The 21,724-nt window shown below is 44.3% G+C and overlaps 1 protein-coding gene across 2 annotated transcripts; it reads right to left on the bottom strand.

Moving 5' to 3' along the window:
- Positions 1-5,630: 5,630 nt before the first annotated feature.
- On the bottom strand, positions 5,631-21,032 carry kiaa0513 (KIAA0513 ortholog). 2 transcript variants are annotated; one of them, XM_035157527.2, is made up of 13 exons: positions 20,876-21,032; positions 15,643-16,172; positions 14,677-14,776; positions 14,024-14,097; positions 13,720-13,790; positions 12,664-12,871; positions 12,527-12,567; positions 12,375-12,447; positions 12,125-12,202; positions 11,495-11,524; positions 9,292-9,372; positions 8,638-8,732; positions 5,631-8,054 (listed from the first exon to the last, which is right to left on the bottom strand). In XM_035157527.2, exons 2-13 carry the CDS (start codon positions 16,032-16,034, stop codon positions 8,005-8,007), a joined length of 1,293 nt encoding a protein of 430 aa, XP_035013418.1. In that variant the 5' UTR covers positions 16,035-16,172; positions 20,876-21,032; the 3' UTR covers positions 5,631-8,004. The 2 variants fall into 2 exon arrangements, with proteins under 2 accessions (XP_035013418.1, XP_035013419.1); XM_035157528.2 differs by lacking the exon at positions 11,495-11,524.
- Between the last annotated feature and the right edge of the window lie 692 nt (positions 21,033-21,724).

The raw sequence follows: 21,724 nt of genomic DNA, 5'->3' as shown, positions 1-21,724 counted from the left end.
GCGACAACATGATTCATTAAAAATCAAAAGTAAAAACCATGAATAGAAAACTATTGGAAAACTCCAGACTGGTATTTAAATAAAACATCAGCTGTAAGAAACAGAGAAAATGTGTATTTGTGGACTTGCTCTTCAGTTATTCTGTAATTTAAAGTTTATGATCATTGAGGATGATCAGACCTGTGAAGTTTCACTGTTTGTCCCAGTTTGATAATCAGGAATAATCCACCATGAGGAAAACAGACTTTATTAATCTACGTACTGATTATAATCAGTCTCAAGACGTCTATCATTTACTTTTGGGTTATATTTAGTGTTATTACTGCGGGTTTGAAAAGGAAAGTTATCAAATTATTTTAACAGAGTAAAAGTAGTAGTGGAGTAGCAGAACATGGAAATACTCAAGTAAGGTACAAGTACATCAAATGTTACTTAAGTACAGTATACGAGTAAATGTACTTAGTTTCCACCGTTATCCAAACCACAGTCACTGACCCGACATTAAAATCTACAACGTGCAGAGACGTCACCGACTCAAACAGCAGTTTAACTCTAAATACGTTAAATCTAATAATCAAACATCCAAACTGGAGAATGAACTGGTTTCATGTAAAGAGGTGAGTCCTCAGAAAGACGCAGGAGGGAGCAGACGTTTAATCAACTCAAATCCACAACGGCTCCGCCTGATGAAACAAGACGATGCGTCTGATGAAGAGTTATGTTGTGAGCAGCTCTGTCACATGTGGATTTATGACATAAAGAAAAACATCTTCTGTTCTGTTTTCTGTTTTTGTTGTTGCAGTTTTTACTGCTTTGCTTCCTGCAGTAAAAACAAAGTTCACATGGAAAATCATTTCTGAGCAGTTCATCAATTTCTTTTCTTTTGCTCCCACTTTATTAAAATGATTGAGATCACAAATATCCTTTGTGGCAGCTGAACGTGTCGAAGTGACTGACAGGTGATCTTTGACATCGTTTAGAATCAGTGTTGAAAATGTCTCTTGACAAAAGAGACGTCGCTGTGTTTAAATCTTTATCATGTTTTCTAGTTTTTAAGTGTTACTGATAAAAGGTCTATATATCTCTCATATCTTTGTGTGAATATTATTAATACAAAGTTCTGTTCGTTCCATAAATAATCAATTCAATGAGAAACATGAGATCGATCGAACTGCGTCACATCCATCACACAGTGAAATAGTTATAACATCAAAGACGTCTCTAAACGACCCCTAAATCCAATCAGCCCCGCAAGGTTTCAAGAAACAACACATCAAGGCAACAAAAACATAAAGTAACTACGTGTTCATAAAAATAATAGTTAAAAACAAGAATCCTTTGTTCTGTATCGTGCGGACAGCTGTCGGCCGGTTGATGCTTTCAGTTTGATCTCTGAAGGTGAATCTTGACCTTTACCTTCAAAGCCCCTGATTGAGCCGTCACTCTGAGGCTGTGACACCGACGCATCACAAACACAAAGATCTGACGTCCTCGCTGAGCGTCTCCGAGCTGACGACACCTGCAGCAGATCAGGGATCTGACAAACACGTCTAAATATAGGCCCGCAGCCTCGGCACCGGCCGCGGAGCCTGTGCAAATCAGGAATGTTTGTTGCAATAAATAAACCTCCCCACATTTGAGGAGAGGAACTCACAATCGCAAGCATTTCCTGTGTATAGGATTCTTTTGGTCAGACGTGTAAATAAAACATGATGAAAACCTCAGAGGGGAAAGAACGACAGGGAGGGGGTGGAAAGTCTCTTTGGGGCAACGAACACATGACCCTTTGTAATTGGCTCCACTCGCTCTTCACCGTCCACTGATCTCCAAAGTCTCTGAGAGCAAAGTGAGGTAATGAAGGTTCCTTATCTGATGGACACTGTTTGAACAGTAACAGATCCTCATGAGAAGCAGCTCGGGCTGAAGGGAAATCCTCTGTTTCATTCGCTGTCTGAGAAAACAAACTGAGCTGAGGGGCTGAGGCTGCAGAACCAGAACCAGATCCAGATCCAGAACCAGAACCAGAACCAGAACCAGATCCCGTCTGAACTCTCTGCTCACACAGACAGATATATGGGGCAGATTAATTCTCCATTATGTTGACTTTCGTTATGAGACCAATTCAGCTTCACATCTGTTTCTCCTGAACGTGGTTTCTAAGAGTCTTTTGTTTCAGGGCGTCCCCTCCGATCCGTCCCATCCATCCATTTGTCCTAAATGTTTTTACTCTTTAAACACTCTTTATTTCTGTTTGGATCATCAGACACACTTCTCTTTCTTTCAACTTCCTAAAGGAAAAACGTGGGTTTAATTTGACTTTTTCCTTCTTTACTCATTATTCTCCCTCGCTGACCGCAGCCACAGCAGAGGGTCACGTGGTCTTTCAGGTTTTCCATTAGTTCCACTCGTGATATCTCTGGAACTCCGTGAGGGAAATTTTCTGTGCACGGGTCAAAGGTCAAGGTCACACACATTTCTGTTCTGTGTTCTGTTGCATTATGGGGGATATCGCAGAGGACCCTGGCAACAAAGCAGAACATCTAATTAAAAAAGACGTTGTCCAGTAAGAAAGTTTCTCATCAGTGGTTTAAGTTGTGACAAAGACCTGTGGAGTAACGGGAACACGTGCCGATTCGTTCAGAGCACCTCGAACCTCCTCGTGCCTCGTGTTCAGACCGAGCTGCAGAGCGAGCTGCAGAGCGAGCGAGAGAAACGTAGCTGCGACTCTGTGAAGCGTCATCGGCCTCGTTTCATGTGCAATCAAGTCCCAGCTCAGCGCTAAATCACGCGGCTTAAAGCTCGCCGGTTCAAAAGGGTTCCCGCCGCCAGTGTTTATTATATTTTTTCACTCTCTACACAAACCGGCTTCACTTGTCTACATATACACTCAGCACCGGCTGGGGGCGGGGCCGTGATGAAGATTGATGGGCTCGGTTCAGGCCACATCAGCTGCTAATCAAGTCAGGTTTCCTGGCACATGAACTCTATACATCGTTATGTAGCTAAAATAATCTCCGGACCAGAACCGGTGCTGTTTACAACCTGGACACAAACATGTTCACCTCCACTCTCTGAAGAGAATCAGGAAGAAGCTTGCTGACAGGTCACAACGCTTCTGGGAGCGTTCTGTGTTGAATCAGAGCTTTTTGGTAAAGTTCCGTTCACACAGGAACAAATGAAGCGTTCAGAGAAACCCGGAGGAGGCTCAGTTACTCTGCTGCTGGATCAGGGTTCAGTGAAACCAGAAGAGGATCGAGCATCAGAGAAATCCGTCTCAGCCGCAGGTCGCCGCTCCTCCGACGGCGTCTTGACCCCAAACACACGTACGTCCACGAGGAAGCCAAGAAACGGACGAGAAGAAAACACTGTCGGTTTGAAACAAAGAAAACACATCAGTTCTAAACATTACAAAAATAAAACAAAGTGAGGAAATGCAGCCTTTGGTGGAAGTGACAGCTCAAAGTCAGCTGTGATGATGAATGTTGACGTGGTTTTAAAGGGTCAAAGTAGACTGAATATAAAGATGGACGACGCGTCTCCACTAAAATCCCATTTCGATCTTGTGACGTCATTTGGAGTCTGTGCAGAAGTTATGGTTACAGTTAAATAAACTGCATCGGCCTCTATACGGTGAATGATTTCATGTCTTAATCCAGAAATCAGATCACACACGTTTCTCAAGTTCCACATTTCTATTTCAAGTTTCTCTATTTACAGGTTCGAAGCTGATTTACTTGCGCTCTGTTAAACTGTGGTTCTTCTCCTCCGCCCGTTGGAGGCTGGACCCAAACAACGGGATTATTCGTGCATATCAAATACACAAACACATGGCAGCAGAGTAACACACAGAAACAAATATTTATTTTATCTTTAACATGAGTGTGTTGCAGTCGCTGAAGACACAACATTTCCAGCCCTGCAGACGATGGCGTCATGTCGAGCGGCCGGCCGCCGAAGAGCTGCTCTCATCCAAACTCCTCGACATCTCTGCAGCCTCGCTTTTACCAACTGTAAATAAATACACACAGTCTCATGAGGCCTGTGTGTGTGTGTGTGTGTGTGTGTGTGTGTGTGTGTGTGTGTGTGTGTGTGTGTGGCAGTAAGACTTGTACACGGCAGCAGGATTACCACCCCCACACTGGGACCACCCTGACTTTAACACTTAATCCTGGAGGAAGTGGAGCTACACACACACACACACACTCTCTCTATACAATCCAGGAATTGTGTTGCCACTGAGTTTGTGTGTCCTCCCATACACACGTATGCAAACAGACACATAGTTAATTTGAGCACTTAAGCTAAAACAAACCAGTTCAGATTTATGCTGCACAGCTGCTCTTGTACAAATTCAACATGTCTTCTGAACGTTTTTGTCAGAGCAAGTGTGAATTCATCATAGTTGTGTTTGTGCGTATGTTGTCAGTGTGTGTGTGTGTGTGTGTATCTACTGTAAAATACATGAGTGAACCTTGTGTCTCAGCTGTGTCAGAACCAGTATCACACACTGTGTTCCTGCACGTGTGTGTGTGTGTGTGTGTGTGTGTCCTTTCAATCAATCAGTCAATCAGATTGTATTTGTGTTTCATTTTCATATAAACACGTCACACAAAGTGCTTCACAGAATAAAAACAATAAAACAATGAATATTAAAAAGAATCCAGATCCACAAACAGAACAAAACAATAAAAACAGGAGGTGACGAGACACGAGTCTCATAAATTAGTAATGAGGAAAAACCAAAGGCAGGAAATCAAAGAAAGATTAAACGATAATGATAAAATAACTTCATTGAGTAGAAAGTCTGCATCTCCACCACAGAAAGCTGAGTTCCAGGTCCAGGTCCAGTTCCAGTTCCAGGTCCAGGTCCAGGTCCAGGTCCAGGTCCAGATCCAGGTCCAGGTCCAGGTCCAGGTCCAGGTCCAGTTCCAGATCCAGGTCCAGGTCCGGTTCCAGGTCCAGATCCAGGTCCAGGTCCAGATCCAGGTCCAGGTCCAGGTCCAGGTCCAGGTCCAGATCCAGGTCCAGGTTCCCGTCCTCGGATCAAATCCTCAGACACTTTGCAGAATGCATAATTTTCTATGATTTCTTTACACAACTGCTGCAGCAGATTTAAGGACTTTGGTTGCAGTGAGTCACTCGCTGGTCTCTTGGGGAAGTTGCTGCAGTTTATCACACGTTTATTAAACATCATTAACCCCAGAAGGTTCTAGAGTGTCTGTAGAGAACTGGAGTCAAGGAGAATTAATGAAATATACACAAGTCTTTCTCCTCCTTTGGAACCTGTTGTGTACAGAGGGAGTTTGTGCAGATTTCTGTGCAGTATCATGTTGCTGGACTGTCGTGTGTGTATCTGTTATTAATTAGACGCAGGGTGTGTTCATGGTGTGACTCTGCTGACTGGCCTTTCACATCTCATTACATGGTGTCCAATCAGAGCGCAGCGAGCGTGACTGCTGTTTATTTATACACAGAGCAGAGAGAGCAGAAAGTCAAACACTGTAACAGGCCGACACATTGTGCTGCTGAGGAGGGTCCCAATCAACACACACACACTGACACACACTGACACACACACTCACACGGCACAACACGATCCACGGAGTGCTCAACACACGACATCAAAAAAATGAATTGAACACATTCTTTATTATTAACAACAGTACGACAATGTGGTCATGCAAGTGTAAGAAGAGCACAATACAAACTGTGTAACACACGTTCAGATGATACACAATCCCTCCAGGAACCCTTTAGGACTGCTGCCTTCACATGGATCACGTTAGGCTGAAGGGAAGTCATGTGACCAACTGTCTGAGACACCACGCGGTGAACAAGCTAGCAGGCAGGTGACGTAACGCAGGAAGTTCAAAGGACTGACGACGAAGACGAGGCTGTTGGGAAAATAAACTATTTTCCTTAAACGTAGAATAAATTCTGATGAAACACTTGTTTAGGCTTAAATCCTGAGCAAACATGTAAAGGAAACACCAACCGCCATCACCTGGCGTAGTGTCCAACCTCGACGTGGACGACACGGAGTTCATCAACACAACAAACTCCTTTAATGATTCACTTGATACTTTACACAAAAGCAATATGGTAAAAAAACAAAAAAGGCATTTTCCTTCAGGCAAACTCCCATGAAGATTTGAAAAAGGACGAGTCAGGGCCGTGCAGAACAAACACAGCCTCAAGGAGGGGGGGGACGTAGTGCAAACAGCTCATGCTGAGCTAATAAGTACAATACACAGATCAATACTTCAGCTTAGAGATGCAAAGGGACACTTCAACAAACACTTCAAAGCTGAACACTCATCGCTCAGGATGTGAAGGAATCTGCACATTCACACCAGAGAATAAAAGAGTGTGTGGGACCTTCAGAGTCATTACTACACAATTACATCTATCACATCTGCAATTAACGACTAACCACATTTCACAAACAGCAGCACGTGATTCATTTGTACAACACACAGAAAAATATATACAGTATTTACAAAATGGATCCAAATTTCTTAAACGTGAGTGAACCCGACAGGTGGAGCCTCGATAATATATTCTTCTTTCAGGATTCTCTCACCGAGAAGAAGAGGTTTGCTGCCCTGCAGTGGTTGGATGAAGTAACACAACTAATCACAGCTTCAGTCATTTTTACATTTGCTCGATGCCGTTTCCACAGATTCACAGATTGATGCACATGCAGAGTATTTAGAAACACGCGTGTGCAGGAGGGCTGGAGTTTCATCCAGGGGAACATGCTCTGCTGTTGGTGACACAACTCAACAACAATGACAATAAACTACACAACACTACAGTGAATGTATTTCATGCAGCGGTTGTGGAAGAGGTGAAAATATCTGCCGGCTCTGCATTAGTGTTTAGTCGTGTGATCAAAGGAAGCATCAAAGAAGTAAGACCAAGGACATTAACTTTCCTGGAAGGCACTTTGGATGGTTGATGTTTCCTGATGTCAAGTTACCGTTAAATTACAACCTCCGGACTATAAACACTAACCAGAGGGAAAGTGGAAGATATGAGGATGAAGCAGTTTGTCTAATATGAAGCTACGACCAACAGGCTGTTAGCTTTAGCTTAGCATAACTTTCCAAGTGGACATCTTCGTCTTCGTCGTGTACGGCTCCTCTTCTTCATCCTGAGATGTTTGTGTTCTTCCAGTTTCACGTCCGTCACGTGTTAGAAACCTCGTCCACGCGTCCACCCGCTCACTGGGAAGCTCTTTGTGCAGATTAAACACATCAGTGAGCTGTGGAGGTTCTAGGAAGCACATGATGCTTCTTTGGTTGGGGGTTTCCAGCCTTTATGCTAAGCTAAGCTAACCCTCCGCTTGCTGTAGCTTCATATTTAGCCTACGTTCTACGTGTTTAACCCGGAGCAAGGAAACAAATAATCATGTTCTCTCAATCCAGGAGAAGGCATGAAGGGATATTATCAATGTTACAGGAGTTTTGTCAAAGCTGTTTTGTGTGTTTCTAAATAGAATCATATTTCACTGCAGATGATTCTAAGAGTGTTGAGTTTTATGATCAGACGATTAAAACACTACGAGCCAGGTGTCAGGTTTGAACTGTATGTAGATGAACAAAGGCAGAAGAATATTTTATACTTAACACAGTATTTCTCTAACATGTAATAAATATATTTACCATGGACACACACGATAAAACGTAGATGTATAATCTAATACTGTCGCCGTTGAGCTTCTATATGCACTGGTTTCACTTCACTTGTTAAAAGCGGGTCACAGACGGCGACGTTTTACCGATGAAATCATGCACCAGCTGACGATGTGGTGTTTCTGCTGACACCGGATGCAGAGGAGCTGGACGCACAGCGTTGCTACGACGACGACACAGTTCAGTACAGACGCTGCGTCTTGGCAGGAAACCACACAAATGCAACAACAGTCAAACGCAGAGTTGGTCACGATAATTAGTTGAGAGGAAACTTTCGGTGTTTTTCACGTGTCAGAACCCGTCGTCCTCACTCTGCCGCCATTTTCTCTATGTGGTCGCTCAGCAACTTGTTCTGTTCTGCAAACAGGAAAAACACACACAGTTCAAATTACTAACACAACATCACAAGAGTATTTTCACACCCAGCAGGTCTGGAGCAACATTCTCATTGATTTGTAGTCATCATCTGATGAATCTTCATCCAATATTTTCTCTGTTTTGGTCTCCACCAGCTCCCGAGAGAAGACATCATATTTTTCAGTTTTTAAAGTGGTTGTTTTTTTGCAGTTCGTTGAAACAAAGCAGCTTCAGAGCAGATCACTAAACAATGAGCTGAAATCTCCACAAAGCTGCAGATTCAGGGGATTATTCACTTTTCACTCACTTTGTCATATCATTCACTTTTATTATGTAAACAAAGGAAAGTGATCACATCATAGAAACATCTCATTATATAATATAATTTCTTAAGGATGTTGTTCTGGCTTCAATCTCGTTTCAATCACAATACGCGTCCGTGCATGAAGTTTAATTCATCTGTGATTGTTCAGGTTGCCCTTATTGAAACTTTTGCTTTAATCCAAATTATAGATCCAGATCCTGTTCACCATCAACATCTGATTTCTCTTCTCCTCGAGTATTTAAAGATCAAATGTTTTACCTTCGTTCAGGTTTCCAATGACCGCCTGTTTCTTCAGGAAGTCGTTACACAGCTTCTTACTGAGGCCGAACGCCAGCATGTTGTGAGTGAATGTCCTGAAAACACAAGAAGACCAGGTTCATCTCAGTGACTCACACATGTTGATGATGACATTAAATATATGGAATGATAATAATCTATATTTACCCCAAACTAAAATATTTAATATCTCAGTATCAAAAGAAACTGTGCTGTTTTATCAATGAATGAGTTTTGGCTTCATGTTCTTTCTATATGTTTATGATTCATCTTTAGAAGGACGGGTACAACAGCTGTAGAACAACTGGTGTCAAGGCCACAGATTATTTTATATGTATAGTGATTTTATAACAATAATAATAACTTGTGCATATAATGTAAAACAAAGTGCTTCACATAAAATCAGTTTAAAACATTTGTGATAAAGACAAATAGAATAAAAGAGCAGATCATAATAAATAAGATAAAAACGACCTTGAGGTAAAAACACGGCAGGAGAAGATGATTAAGACGTAAACATGTCTTATGTTATATATTCTGAATATGAGCTCATTCTGGGTAAGTTAATCAGAACATGCTGTTTTCTTGATCTGGTTAATATGAGGATGTCGGTGTCTCCTGCGGCGTCTCCCTCACCCCAGCTGCCCGAAGGCGATGTTCTCGTCCATCTTGGAGGTGTCGTCTCGCTCCTCCTGGGTCATGTGACACCACTTCTCTCTGCGGCAAAGAGAGAAAACCGGAGTCAAACCGGAGTCTCGACCTTCAGCGTCTCCACAGAGAACAGGTCAGGGCTGGGTGTCACCGAACACAACTTCAACACACGTTTACTTTTCTCTGGTCGTTCTGAGGTGAAACAACAAACACCGTGACATCGTGACATCGTGACATCGTGACATCCATCCCTGGGACTGTTCCATGTTGTCATTAGATGCAATGAGATTCCATCACAGATAAAACACATCAAACTATATTTAAAAAGGGCAAAAACACATCGGGCGGCCATCAGCAAAGAAAAGGGTAAAAATAAGAAAACAACAAATGACTCATTCACAAATGATTGTTAACAAGCAGATGAGAAGCAGCGATTCACATCGTGTGTTCATGTCAAAAGGTCTTTTACACCTGAATTCACCGTAATGAGCAGAAAGAGGATAATCTCGTTGTCTTATATCATATGTTACGACTTTTATTTTTCAATTATCATATCATTGATGGGTTAGTGACATGTCAAAGGAAGAATTCGTTAAATTTGGTGCAGATCTGGATCTCGGGAGCCGGTGGAGACCAAAGAAAAGTGTCAAAAACAGATCATTGTGGAATTAAAGTCAGGATTACGCAAAACGACTAATTGGATGAAATTCAGTAGAAGAATGTGGATCAGGGGAGAACCCGTTACATTTTGGAGCGGATTCTGATCAGGATTTTCTTTGTGAGATACGACTTTTCTCAACATAGAAGGATGATTCAGATCAAGTGAATTTAAATGTGGTTTCATGAGGAGACTGTTGGGTCTTAGAGCGGCGACCTGCCCAGTAAACAAAGTTAACGACTGACTGGTGATGGATTTAGCAGCTAAAGAGCCAGACATTTCCCTCAGGAGCTGGTGGAGACCAAAACCAGAGTTAAATACAGAAAATAGATTCATCGCATGGATACAAACACGACTCTAAATGAACGCTAATGTTGCTCATTATCTTCTGGATGTGTAACCTCACCGCTACACCGCCCACCGAACGCCCTCTGTACACATCCCAACATGAAATCACAAACATCTCCCAACATGAAAATCCACCAGCAAAGCAGCGTGCTCGACCTGCACTGGTTTCCAGCCTGATATCCCAGTGCGTGCACAGTGGATGCACAGTGGAAGCGTGTGTGGTGGAGGGAACGTGCAGGAACACCAACACGTGCAGGAGGATCAATGGAGTGAAACATGCAGTGAGCTGTGAAGAAGCTGCTGCTGCAGATATTAATACCAGCGACGGTCAGGATATTAACTGTGGGTGTGACGCCTCCATCGGCAGGAACCAAAAACCATCTCAACACCAACTCTGTGAATCACATCGTCTGCCAGACAGCCACAGCGACATGCCGACACAAGCAGGAGCAGACCAACACTACACAACACTACACAACACTACACAAACACAGAGAAATCCAATGGTCATCCTGAGGGGAACCACCTCAGGTTTAGAAATCTCACATGTGAACAAGCGTCTCAGTTCACTGGAGACTCTCGGACCTTCAGCCTAAACACCTGAACACCAGTAAAAACCCGTCTCTAAGCGTTCCCTCTGTTTTTAATCTGATGGAGAGAACGTGTCGCACCATTATGGTTTTGAATATTAATGCCTCGAAGCCAGATCACGATTCTCTCCCGTTATCAGACGGGTTTTCCTCTGGATTCATTTAGTTATGTTAAATTTATTTCTCCTTAGCTCTTAACTTCTCTCTACTTTTCTCTCTCTCGCTCTATTTCACCACTGGTTTTCTGCTACTCTGCATCATGTGGGTTTACGCTGCGTTGTCATTGGTTGAGGAAGAGAGAAAAGATAGAGCAGCATTTGGGAGCATTTTAGATTCTTTGGGAGAATGAAGTGTTTTTATGCAGCTTAAACATTGTTTAGTCACTTTCTACTAAATTCACTAAATATTCTAACATGTCACTAATTTAACTTCCTCATCCGAAAATCATTAACTATAACCAACTGCTTCTTTTAAAGCAAATCTCCGTCCACAACCTGCAGCGTCTCCGCCTCCATCTTTACTTTGTTCTCTTAGTTTGAATATTTCCTTCTTTCTGTTCTTTTTAGGGCAGCGGACAAATAGAATGACAGACCTCTCGTCTTTCTCTTCATCCTGCGTTCCCCTGCCCGGCAGCAAGGCACAAGGAGACAAAGTCAACATCCAGACAGAGGGAGAACAACAACAAGAGAAAGAGAGGAAGAAGAGAAGAGAAGAGAAGAGACACGAAGAAGAGGAGGAGGAGGGGAAGAGAAGAGAAGAGAAGAGACACGAAGAAGAGGAGGAGGAGGGGAAGAGAAGAGGGGGAGAGATAAATAGTAATAAGAAAACAGAAGATGTTGCAGTGAAGAAGAAGATAAGAGGGAAAAATAGGAGGAAAGAAAGAAAAGAGGAGAAGAAGAGAAAGAAGGAGAAGAGGAGGAAGAAGGAGAAGAACAAGGAGAATAAGAAGAGGAGAAAGACGAAGAGAAAGAAGAAGAGGCAGAAGAAGAGGAAGAGGAAAAGGAGGAGGAAGAAGAAGAAGAAGAAGAAGAGGAGGCAGAAGCAGAGGAAGAGGAAGAAGAAGGAGGAAGAAGAAGAAGAAGAGGAGGAGGCAGAAGCAGAGGAAGAGGAAGAAGAAGACGAGGACGATCCACAGAGGATCTTCATCCTTCATGTTCACCTCAGTCCCTTCACACATGTTGTTAGACATCATGTATGTGAAGAGTTGCTGGTTGAGTCTCACCTGGTGGTCGGTGATCTCTTCTTCCTCTCACAATGAACCGCATCAAAGAACGCAGCGTTCCAGAACCTCAGCGTGTGCCTGAGCAGAGACAACGAAGATTTAACGTTTTTTACATTTTTATTATAGTTTACGTTGGTGTTTGAGACAGAGGCTGAACAGAGGAGCTGCAGCAATGGACAGTCATCAACCTGAATATGAGCAGAATGTGTCTCCACCACTTCCCAGTAGATCCTCAGTCTGCTCCACTTACCAGATGGGCTGCTGCTTCAGGTGACCGTACAGATAAACCTTCTCCCCTCTCTTCTCCTCTGGACCTTCAGACACTGAGAAGAAGAGAAAACGTCAGGCTCTCACACGACTCGGCTTATTTCTAAATGTTGCTCTGAAGTAAACAAACTCTACCTGGTGATCTGGGCTTCATCTCCACAGGGCTTTCCTCGTCTCTGGAGAGAAGAATGAGGAAGAAAAGGAAATGAACTGAGAACATTTCTGACATTTCTGATGAAAACGATCCACTCGACTCAGAGGGGTTTGCTCACTCAGTCTTTGGAGCCATCGAGCTCCTGAGTTTGCTCTCCAGGCCTCCGAAGAAACCTTTGACGTCAGTCTTAGACGTGTTCTTCAGGAGGCGCTCGGCGGCGTCCTTTTTCCCCGTCAGCCACGAGTTGGCCTTGTTGATGTACAAGTCCATCGCAGCTGGAGGACCGCCGCGATCCAGCAGCTCCGACGGAGACGGCTGAGACTTCCCTGAAAGACAGACGAGCACAGTTCAGTGTCAAAATCAAGAAATGAAGCTGAGAGCAAAGACGCATCTCAATGACTCACTTATTCAGATTCTCTCTCACTGTCTCGGCCCTTTAATTAATTAAGGTTTTCTATGGTTTCCTGTTTGAACGTCAGGTTTCCTCTCGTTGGGTGGGTGTGTCAGAGATGTTGCCCAATCAGCAGTGACGTGTATAAAACTTGACACAATGGATTCTGAAGTTGTCTTCACCCCCTTTCAGTGATGACGACATCACAAGGTACTAAACGACTCATTCATCTCCTCTCGTGCGCGACAATAACATTTGATTTAATTGTCAGTTGCAGTTTTCCTGGTTGAAGCAGAATAAGAAGAACGATGCACATATCTGACGACCGGTATTTTCCTCTCTGCCAAAGCGTCTGTGGGAGTTCAGAACCATTTGTTGTTTTGTGTTAAGGTTGTTTCAGAGAAGAATCATATAAACGGAAGCAAGAATCCATTATGTCACGTGGAGACGCACACAGTCTGAACGCTCACATACTTATGATGCTACACGCAGACGTTTGTACGGATCCTTACGGACACGAGGACGACCTGCAGACTTTTCTCCTCAGCTGTGTTTCACTGGCTGCAGACAGATGTTGTTGCAGTGAACTATTTCACAAGCAAAGCTTCCTGCCTAATAAGAACAAACACGACCTTCTTGTGTTGCAGCAGCAGAAACCACAGCCTCGACCTGCGGTGGAGACATTCTCTGAATCAGCACGAGGAGCGAGAGTCACCTTCTCAACCGGTTAGAGCTGCAGCGAGGCCATGTTGAGTGTGAGAGTGTTGAGGAGTCAGACCTTACCTACGTAGTAGTATGTGAAGCACATGGTCATGAGGTTCTTAGCTGGACTGTAGTCGTCCATCTGGAAACATCTGTCAACACAACATCTCATTACATTACATTAAGAAAATCACTGAGCCTTTTTATATAGATATATAAAGCCTCTGTGCTTCAGACTGAGCGTCACAGACCTGGAAGAAGATTTAAAAAGAACGGAAACGTTTTGTCTTTCATGGAATAATAACAACTGTTTAGATCCTGTTCTCCTTCACAGTCAAAGAGGACCAGACATTTAAGATGATCAGCTTGTTACGTGTGGACTCACTCAAACAGAACGACTGCAAACGACTGCACCAGCCTGTAGAAGGTGGCTTCACTCACACACTTGGAATGGCAGCGCTGGGAACGACAGAACCACAGAAACCAAGTTACAAACAAACGTCCTGATTTCACTTTTTTTACACTAAAATGTATAAATGAGATCCGATCCGTTCTCTAGAAACTGAGTAAACTACGTAATGAAGCAGAACCTGAACTGGTGAAATTAAACAACTTAACCAATGCACTTGGAATATTGTCGCTACTTTACCCTTAACCCTCTAAAAACAGACGTGAGCGCCCCCTGCCTGCAAGAGATTGTTGTTTGCATGATCCTGTTTAAATGCAATGATATAAAAACTATAATATTCAGAACATTCGTGTTTTTGCATCAGAAAGTCAAGAACTCTGTCTTCTTCAGGTTTCGCATTTCAAAAACAAAAACATTTTCATAGTTCAAATAACTTACGGAGAAATATTTAGCTCATGTTTCTATATTAAAAAATATTTTTGATCAACGTTTTATGTATTTATTCAACAAAATAGGACAATTTCAGTTCTTTTGTGGTTAATATGGTTTGTTGACTCAGATAAACCTTCAGCTGAGGTTGTTATGTTATGTATGATCAATGTTCCAGTCCACCGTTCCTCCACACTCACCTGGGCGCTGACGTATTTGGCGAACCACTCTCGGCCTTTGCTCGTCTCTCCACTGCACAGTTCCCCAAAACGAGCCTTTTCCTCCTGGTCAAAGTCGTCCCTGAGGAAACAACACAGACTCAGCAACAGTTTACAGACCCGGTGAAAACAGATGCTTTTGTTTTCTCCACTGAACTCAGAACTCAGCAGATAAAACACAAATACAGATTCTCAGCAATTACAGGCCTGAAGTAAAAAAGTCAAACGAACGTCTGTGAAATCGAACACAGAGGTTCCCTGATATTAGAAATGCCCTTTCAACATTTCACCCGACTGACATTGGAGCCACTGTTAAAAATTCATGAGTCGCTCAGACGGCTGCAGCCCGAGGGCCTCGGCTGGTGCATCATGGGAATCTGTGACCGGCTGAACTTTGCTAATCTTTCTTTGGAACAGAAATGGATAAAAGTTGATCTGAACGGAATCTGACGCAGCTTAAAGCAGGAGAGAGAAGAAGAAGAAGACGTTGATGACGAAACAAAAAATTTTACTTGTGGGATTAAAAAGGAAACTGGTGGAAGATGGAGAGTGTGATGACATTTATCCAGTGATGAACCAGTGATGAACCAGTGATGGAAACATAGACTGAAAATAAAGATGGACGACATGACAGCTCCCAAAAGTGAAGCCAAAACACATTGTTCGCCCCCTGGAGGCTGGCTGCAGTATAGGTCATAAACCCCACATCCTCCAAACTAAAACAGTCAACGTAGACGTAAATAAGTGTTTCTCAAAAGTGGTTTCTCTCATTTTATGTAGTATTTCTCACTTCTCATGTTCAAGTCTGAAGCTACGACCAAGTTAACAACTGGCTGACGTAGAACTTACATTCCCTCCGACACAAGCTTTCTCTAAAGTCTCCCCTCGTTGGTTTGACTCGACAGATTCACTTGCATCAAGGAGAATTAAGAAACAGCTCCTCCTTACTTTCCGTGAAACACCTTCTCCACATACGCCTTCATGAACTGCCTCCCCTCCAGCGTCTCGGCGTCGGCGTCCTCCCGACTGTGAGCAGAAGACGACGACGACCTCCTCAGCAGAGAGGGCGGGTCCATGTCGTTCTCGCTGTCCGCCGACTCCGTCGCGTCGCTGTCTCCTTCCTCTGGGTGGTGGTGGTGGTGGTGGTGGTGGTGGTGGACAGACTTGGTTGGTGCCATGGGCTCTGGTAGTAACGGCTGCTGATGGAATCCGGTGGAAGACACCGGCTCTGGGGAGAAAATGTCTGTGAGGCCTTCGTGTCGGCCTCCGTCTCCGCTCAGAGCTGTGGCCTCGGAGGGAAGGTCGAAGTCTATCAGGTTCTGCACGGCTACGCCCTCCATACTGGAAACCAGTCCCTGCTCCGAGCTCTACACTGGTGCTTTTTAACAGAGCTACTGGTCACAGGCTGGAGCTTCTGCAGACGCTCATCCCACCTCCTGAGGGCGCTGTCATCAAGTCAACTCGCAAAGCCAGTGCATCTGTGGACAAAGAGAAAAGTACATTCACTAAAAAATGTTCTCTTAAACAAGTGGATTCACGACTGCAGCTTTTTAGTAGTTCAACTATTCCCAAAAAGTCTGGTCGATTAATCTTGAAGACAGATTTTATCCGACCCGTGTCGTTGGGTGAGAGAGAGATCGTACGTTTGCTGGTCGATGATTGGACGATGTTGACTCATGGTTTTGATCGTCGTCTGTGAAATTCCCATCTTCAATCTCACCGACACAAAAAAAACCTATTCTCACTCGATCCCTTTCATCAGGATTTTCATATCAAAATTTTAGATCTTGAATTTCATTTTGTTTTATTCATGTTTTTATTGCACATTACTTTGGTCACTGTGGTTATTACCAAGGAGACTATGTTTTCATCTGCGTTTATTAGTTAGCAGGATTACGCAAAATCTACTCAACCAATTCCCATGAAATTTAGTGGATGGGTCCCACACGTCCCGAGGAAGAACTCAATGAAGACTGTTAAAGAGACACATAGTTTCCTCGGCAGCTGGTGGAATTAAAAAACAGAGAGTGTTGGACTTGGATTCATCTGGAGCTCGTGAATTTAATGGTGGTTTTATCGGGGGGGCTGTCGGGCCTTGGTGGAGCTGCGACTTTCTTCAAATAAACTCGTCTTGACTTGACTCGTAATCATGAAAATCAGAGGAAGCTGAAATGACTGATTAAAAACCACAAAGACAGGAAACTAAAATCTTACAAACGTCTGATCTGTTCAAACGAGCAGAAGCCGCCTGGTGAGCTTCTGTTGTGTAACAAGGCCGAGCTGCGCTCAACAACTGATGTGAGCTACACAACAGCCACAGTGATATTCTGCTGACTCACACACAGGGTTTCCCACCCCGGCCTCGCTCTCTCTGAGGGCGAAGAACAGCGACGGCTGCTCGTCCTTCACACACACTCACGTCCTTCAGCTAATCTGCTTTAGCTCCACTATCACAAGGCACACACACACACACACACACACACACACACACACACACACACACACACACACACACACACACACAACACACACACACACACACACACACACACACACACACACACACACACACACACACAAACACGTCTAGGAGCCCTTGGGCCTGTGTTTGGGCTGCAGCTCTAAAGAGGACGAGGTTATATAAAGCAGCATTTAGACAGTGAGACCCCAGGTGAGTGACACACACACACACACACACACACACACACACACACACACACACACACACACAAAGACAGTTTTGCAGTATTTCTGCTTCTATGAGCAGGGGGCGGGGGGGTTATCCACCTCACCCCCACCCCCTTGTTATGCAACGTGCCCCCGGGCCCCGCCCCCCCCAGCAGGAAATGTTTTCAGCACACTCGTCCACAGGAACATCAGCTGAGCGAGATATGAGCGAGACGCTGCTCAGCACTCGAGCTGCTCCGCTCCTCATCCGTCTCTGTCACAAGCTTCATGCGGAAAAATTCAAGGCAATAAATCCACTTTCCTTCTGTCGAATGTCAAGTCAGCATGTGGACGAGGTGCTTTCAAGGTCCAGTCGCTCGGCCTGATGGAGGAACACCTTCCCAACATGGGGCTTCCCTGTCCCACAATGCTTTACTTCATAGAGCGTAGAGACGGACGACACTTCTCCACTTCCTCCCACGGCACTAAACATGAAGCTATCAAGGCCCAACAGTCACTTGAATCCGTCGAGCTGCACCAGATGACACAAGCTCACAGATATCAGTCCTCTTCATATGACTGTTTTTATATTAATCTATGGGACATTGGGGAAGACGTAAAAAAAACTATTTCACAATGTTAAAAAGAGAGATAAAGAAATTCCTGAGAGACTGAGAACTTCAGCCGAGGCTCTATCTCCCCAAGCAGCGTTTCCCTTTCATTATCTGGACTGTGACATGTTGTCATTGGTCCGACCACAGTTTCATGAAGAACCAAATAAACTCTTACTCTCCTCACAATAACATGAGAAACCTCTAACTTAGTGTTTTGCTCGGTTGCTTCATTTTGTGTGCAGCACTATTTGCCTCGTGCTCTCTCGTACTCGTGTTCGTAAAGTTGTTACCGTCCACACGGACAGTCAGACCTCATGGTTTTCATCTGCAGTTGTGTGTGTAGCCACAAATTGACCACCTAGTTTCATGGAAATCCATCCAGTCGTTTTTGCACAATCTTGCTGACAGACACACAAACAAAACAAAACAATAACCCCTTAGCAGAGGTAATAAGTTATTTCTGGGCCCACGTCCCACCTTCCACCGAGTGGGAATCTGTTCAGGTGTCTTTGCGTAATCCTGCTGACGAAGCAACCACCCAACAAACAAACGGGACTTGACCAGGATTATCCTTTAGGTAAATGTTGTTTTGCATCACAGTCCTAAACCAGTTCCTGGTAAAGTCCAGGCTGTCACCACCGGTGTGGGACAAATGTCCTGCAGCTGGCGTGGATCAGACTTTTACAGGGTCCAGTGCTCAGGCTGGAGGAATGTCGAGCCTCGGCTGACCTGCGCTGGTCCGAGTTCCAGTAAAACCAAACAGGACTTATCAGAAAGAGGTGTCACCTGATTACAGGCTAACAATAGAAGCCATCATAACTGTTATCAGCTTCGCCACTACAACAGGAACCACTGCTCTGGGACTCTGACAGCTCTGTGGGACTGAGGCGATAATAAAGTGACTTGTTTATTATCGAGAAACTCCAGCAGCGAGCCAAATGATCTAAGGTCATTTATTAGGTGTGGTGCCTGTTCTTAACCTGCCTGTCTGCTTGGTGTGTGGTAAAGCTGGTGGCAGAACCCAGAACTGGAGAATCAGCTGTTTTGCCATTGACGTGGTCAAAAACACGCCGACTGTCGTGAGTGACAACGTCTGCACCGTCACTTTTTATAGTTTGTGTGCTGGACGCTGTGTGCAGAGCATAAAGTGAAGTCGTAAAACTGTTCATCCCACCTGGTTTATCTGCACGGACAGGTGTGTAGGCAAAGTTCTTCATCAAATGAAACGGAATTTGCATTATTACTGTTCACGTGTGTGGTTTACATCTATAAACCAGAATAAGTTACCTAACTGCGCGTCGACTATTTGAAGTCTGTTAATTGCTATACTGTGCTTTTACTTTGTAGAGAAACTGCCAACGACAAAGTGATTTTATGAATGTCGTTGCCATGGTGATCAAATAATTAAAATGACCCGGTGGGATGGATATTACTGGCCGTGATCTGCTGTAGTTTATTTTTAATGCACACTGCAAAACACTATTGAGCCAGGAGACTCCTCCCAGAGTCGTTAACCACACAAGCCGAGCGTGAAGCCGATGAGATGAACGGTTCTTGAGAGCCACAGTCACACAGACAGATGATGATTCTGGAATTAGTTTCTTATATGGAAGAGAAATATCTTTCTAATTGTACGTTTAAAGTTGAGTTTGAGTCCAGAGCTGCAGCCGGAGATGAACTGCACAACCTCACATCAGAAGCAACAACAGATGTGACAAGTGGCTGATGGGAGATAAACCAGGTGGACTGTGGGGGACCGATAACATCTACTCACCACAGGCAACGTTCACAACAGAAGAAATAAATCTGTTCTGAGAGCTCGACTCCAGGACACAGAGAAAACCTGCAGCACTTTACTTCATCATGTCAGAAACATGATGTGGAGCAGCTTATCCACCACGTTCACCACAGGGGGGTTCGACTGCACCTCCCCCCCGAGGCTGTGGTCGCACTGCTTCGCTCTCGTCCGACTAAAGTAGCATCGGCCGGATATTTGTCAGGTTTCAAGGAGAAAATGCCACATCGATCGCTGGGGGACATAGGATCTGGAGCTTTCACAGTACATCAGTCATTCACAGAAAGAAACAGAAAGTTCCCTTCGGATGCTGACGTGAACATGTCAGTAGATAAAGATGGATATCGTGACTGATGCCAGAAGCGAAGCCAAATCATTTGATTGCCCCCTGGTGGCTGGCTGCAGTATGAACCTGGCTTCCTCCATGTTAGCAAACGGGACATGGACCAAACCATCATATGACAAAACGTTCTGAAATATTCCCAATTCTGGCAATCGAGTGCAAATAAGGATGGACGACGCATCTCTATCGCCTGTTTGACGTGTCCATGTCCCGTCTGTGAACATGGAGGAGGTCTGGGGGGGGGCTCTGACTGTCACAGTGGCTTGTTACTCGTTACGCTGACAGACTGAAAACTATTTCCACTCGGAACGTTAAAATTCCCGTAAACAGTTTACTATCGTTGCTAGGCAGCGTACCGCGCTTCATTTGCTGCGACTATTTTCTCTGCACGCCCCCTTGTGGTGCGCGCGCATATTGCAACACGATGACCATCAACCCCTCTGTGCACGGCTGGAGCTCGCGCGCTACCGACGGGAGGGCACGGGGTCTCGCGCACGCAGGAAGCAGCTCTGAACAAACAGCAGCAGGATGACGTTTCCTGTTGCACCGAGGAGGAGGAAGAGGAAGAGGAGGAAGAAGGAGGAAGAGGAGGAAGAGAAGGACGAAGAGGAGGGTAACCGAGGTGTAACCGACAGGGAACAGGAATCAGCTGTGCACGAGCCGAGCAGGAAGGGTCACGAGCAGGAGAGGAGGAGTATCCCTCCGCCGGACACACGCACACTGAACATGTCTGTAACATGTGAGATAAACATGTGAACGTACCTGAGCCTCTTCCTCTTCCTCTTCCTCTTCCTCCTGCTGCTGCTGCTCTTCCTCTTCCTCCTCCTCTCCGGTCGCTCTGTGTTCGTGCGTCGCAGCGGCTGCTCTGCTCGTGCACGACTGCGCAGGCAACAAACAGAGGCGGGCCCGACGAGGGGGGAACCCAGTGACGTCGGCGAGCGGCTCAGCCAATGAGCAGCCGCGACGCCGCGTCAAGCCCCTGGAGCCAGCGCCGGTCCCCTTCACAATAAGAGCACGACTAAAGGGAAACGTGTTTATTATGATAAATGTCAGAATGATTCACCTCAATGATTTCTGTTTACTGCATCTACAGAACATGAAGAAACCATCGTTTAACATCCTGTATTAAATTAAAAAAGATCTTAATATAGCTACAAATTATTAAAGATTTTAACATTTGAAGAAAATATTGACATATGCAGACAATTCATAATCGATATATCTAATTAAATAAACCTATAAGTGTTTTTATATTATATTATATTATATTATGTAATTTCCCAAGCAAAGGAGTTTATAGTTCTGTCTCTGTCAGTTTGTTTTATCACAAAATCTCTGAACACATTTCCAGTGAACTTGGTGGGAGGACGGGACATGGGCCCAGAAAGTGGACCTGGATTGGTCATAACATTTTATAAAGCAAATATTTAATGATTTGACAAAACACAACACTGTCAGATTCATGATTTCAGAAATAGTCGATGCACCAGAACCAGAGGTAATTAAATTTATTACCTCCATCAAGTAGGTTATGATTTTTATTGAGCAAATTTCCACAAAACTTGGTGGAAGAGCGACATTTTTAAACCACTTTCCTTATAATTGTGAGTT

The sequence above is a fragment of the Hippoglossus stenolepis genome, chromosome 5, assembly GCF_022539355.2.
Source record: "Hippoglossus stenolepis isolate QCI-W04-F060 chromosome 5, HSTE1.2, whole genome shotgun sequence".
Taxonomy (NCBI): Eukaryota; Metazoa; Chordata; class Actinopteri; order Pleuronectiformes; family Pleuronectidae; genus Hippoglossus; species Hippoglossus stenolepis.
The sequence above is the reverse complement of the archived record's forward strand: the minus strand, read 5'-3'. Positions and strand labels throughout refer to the sequence as shown.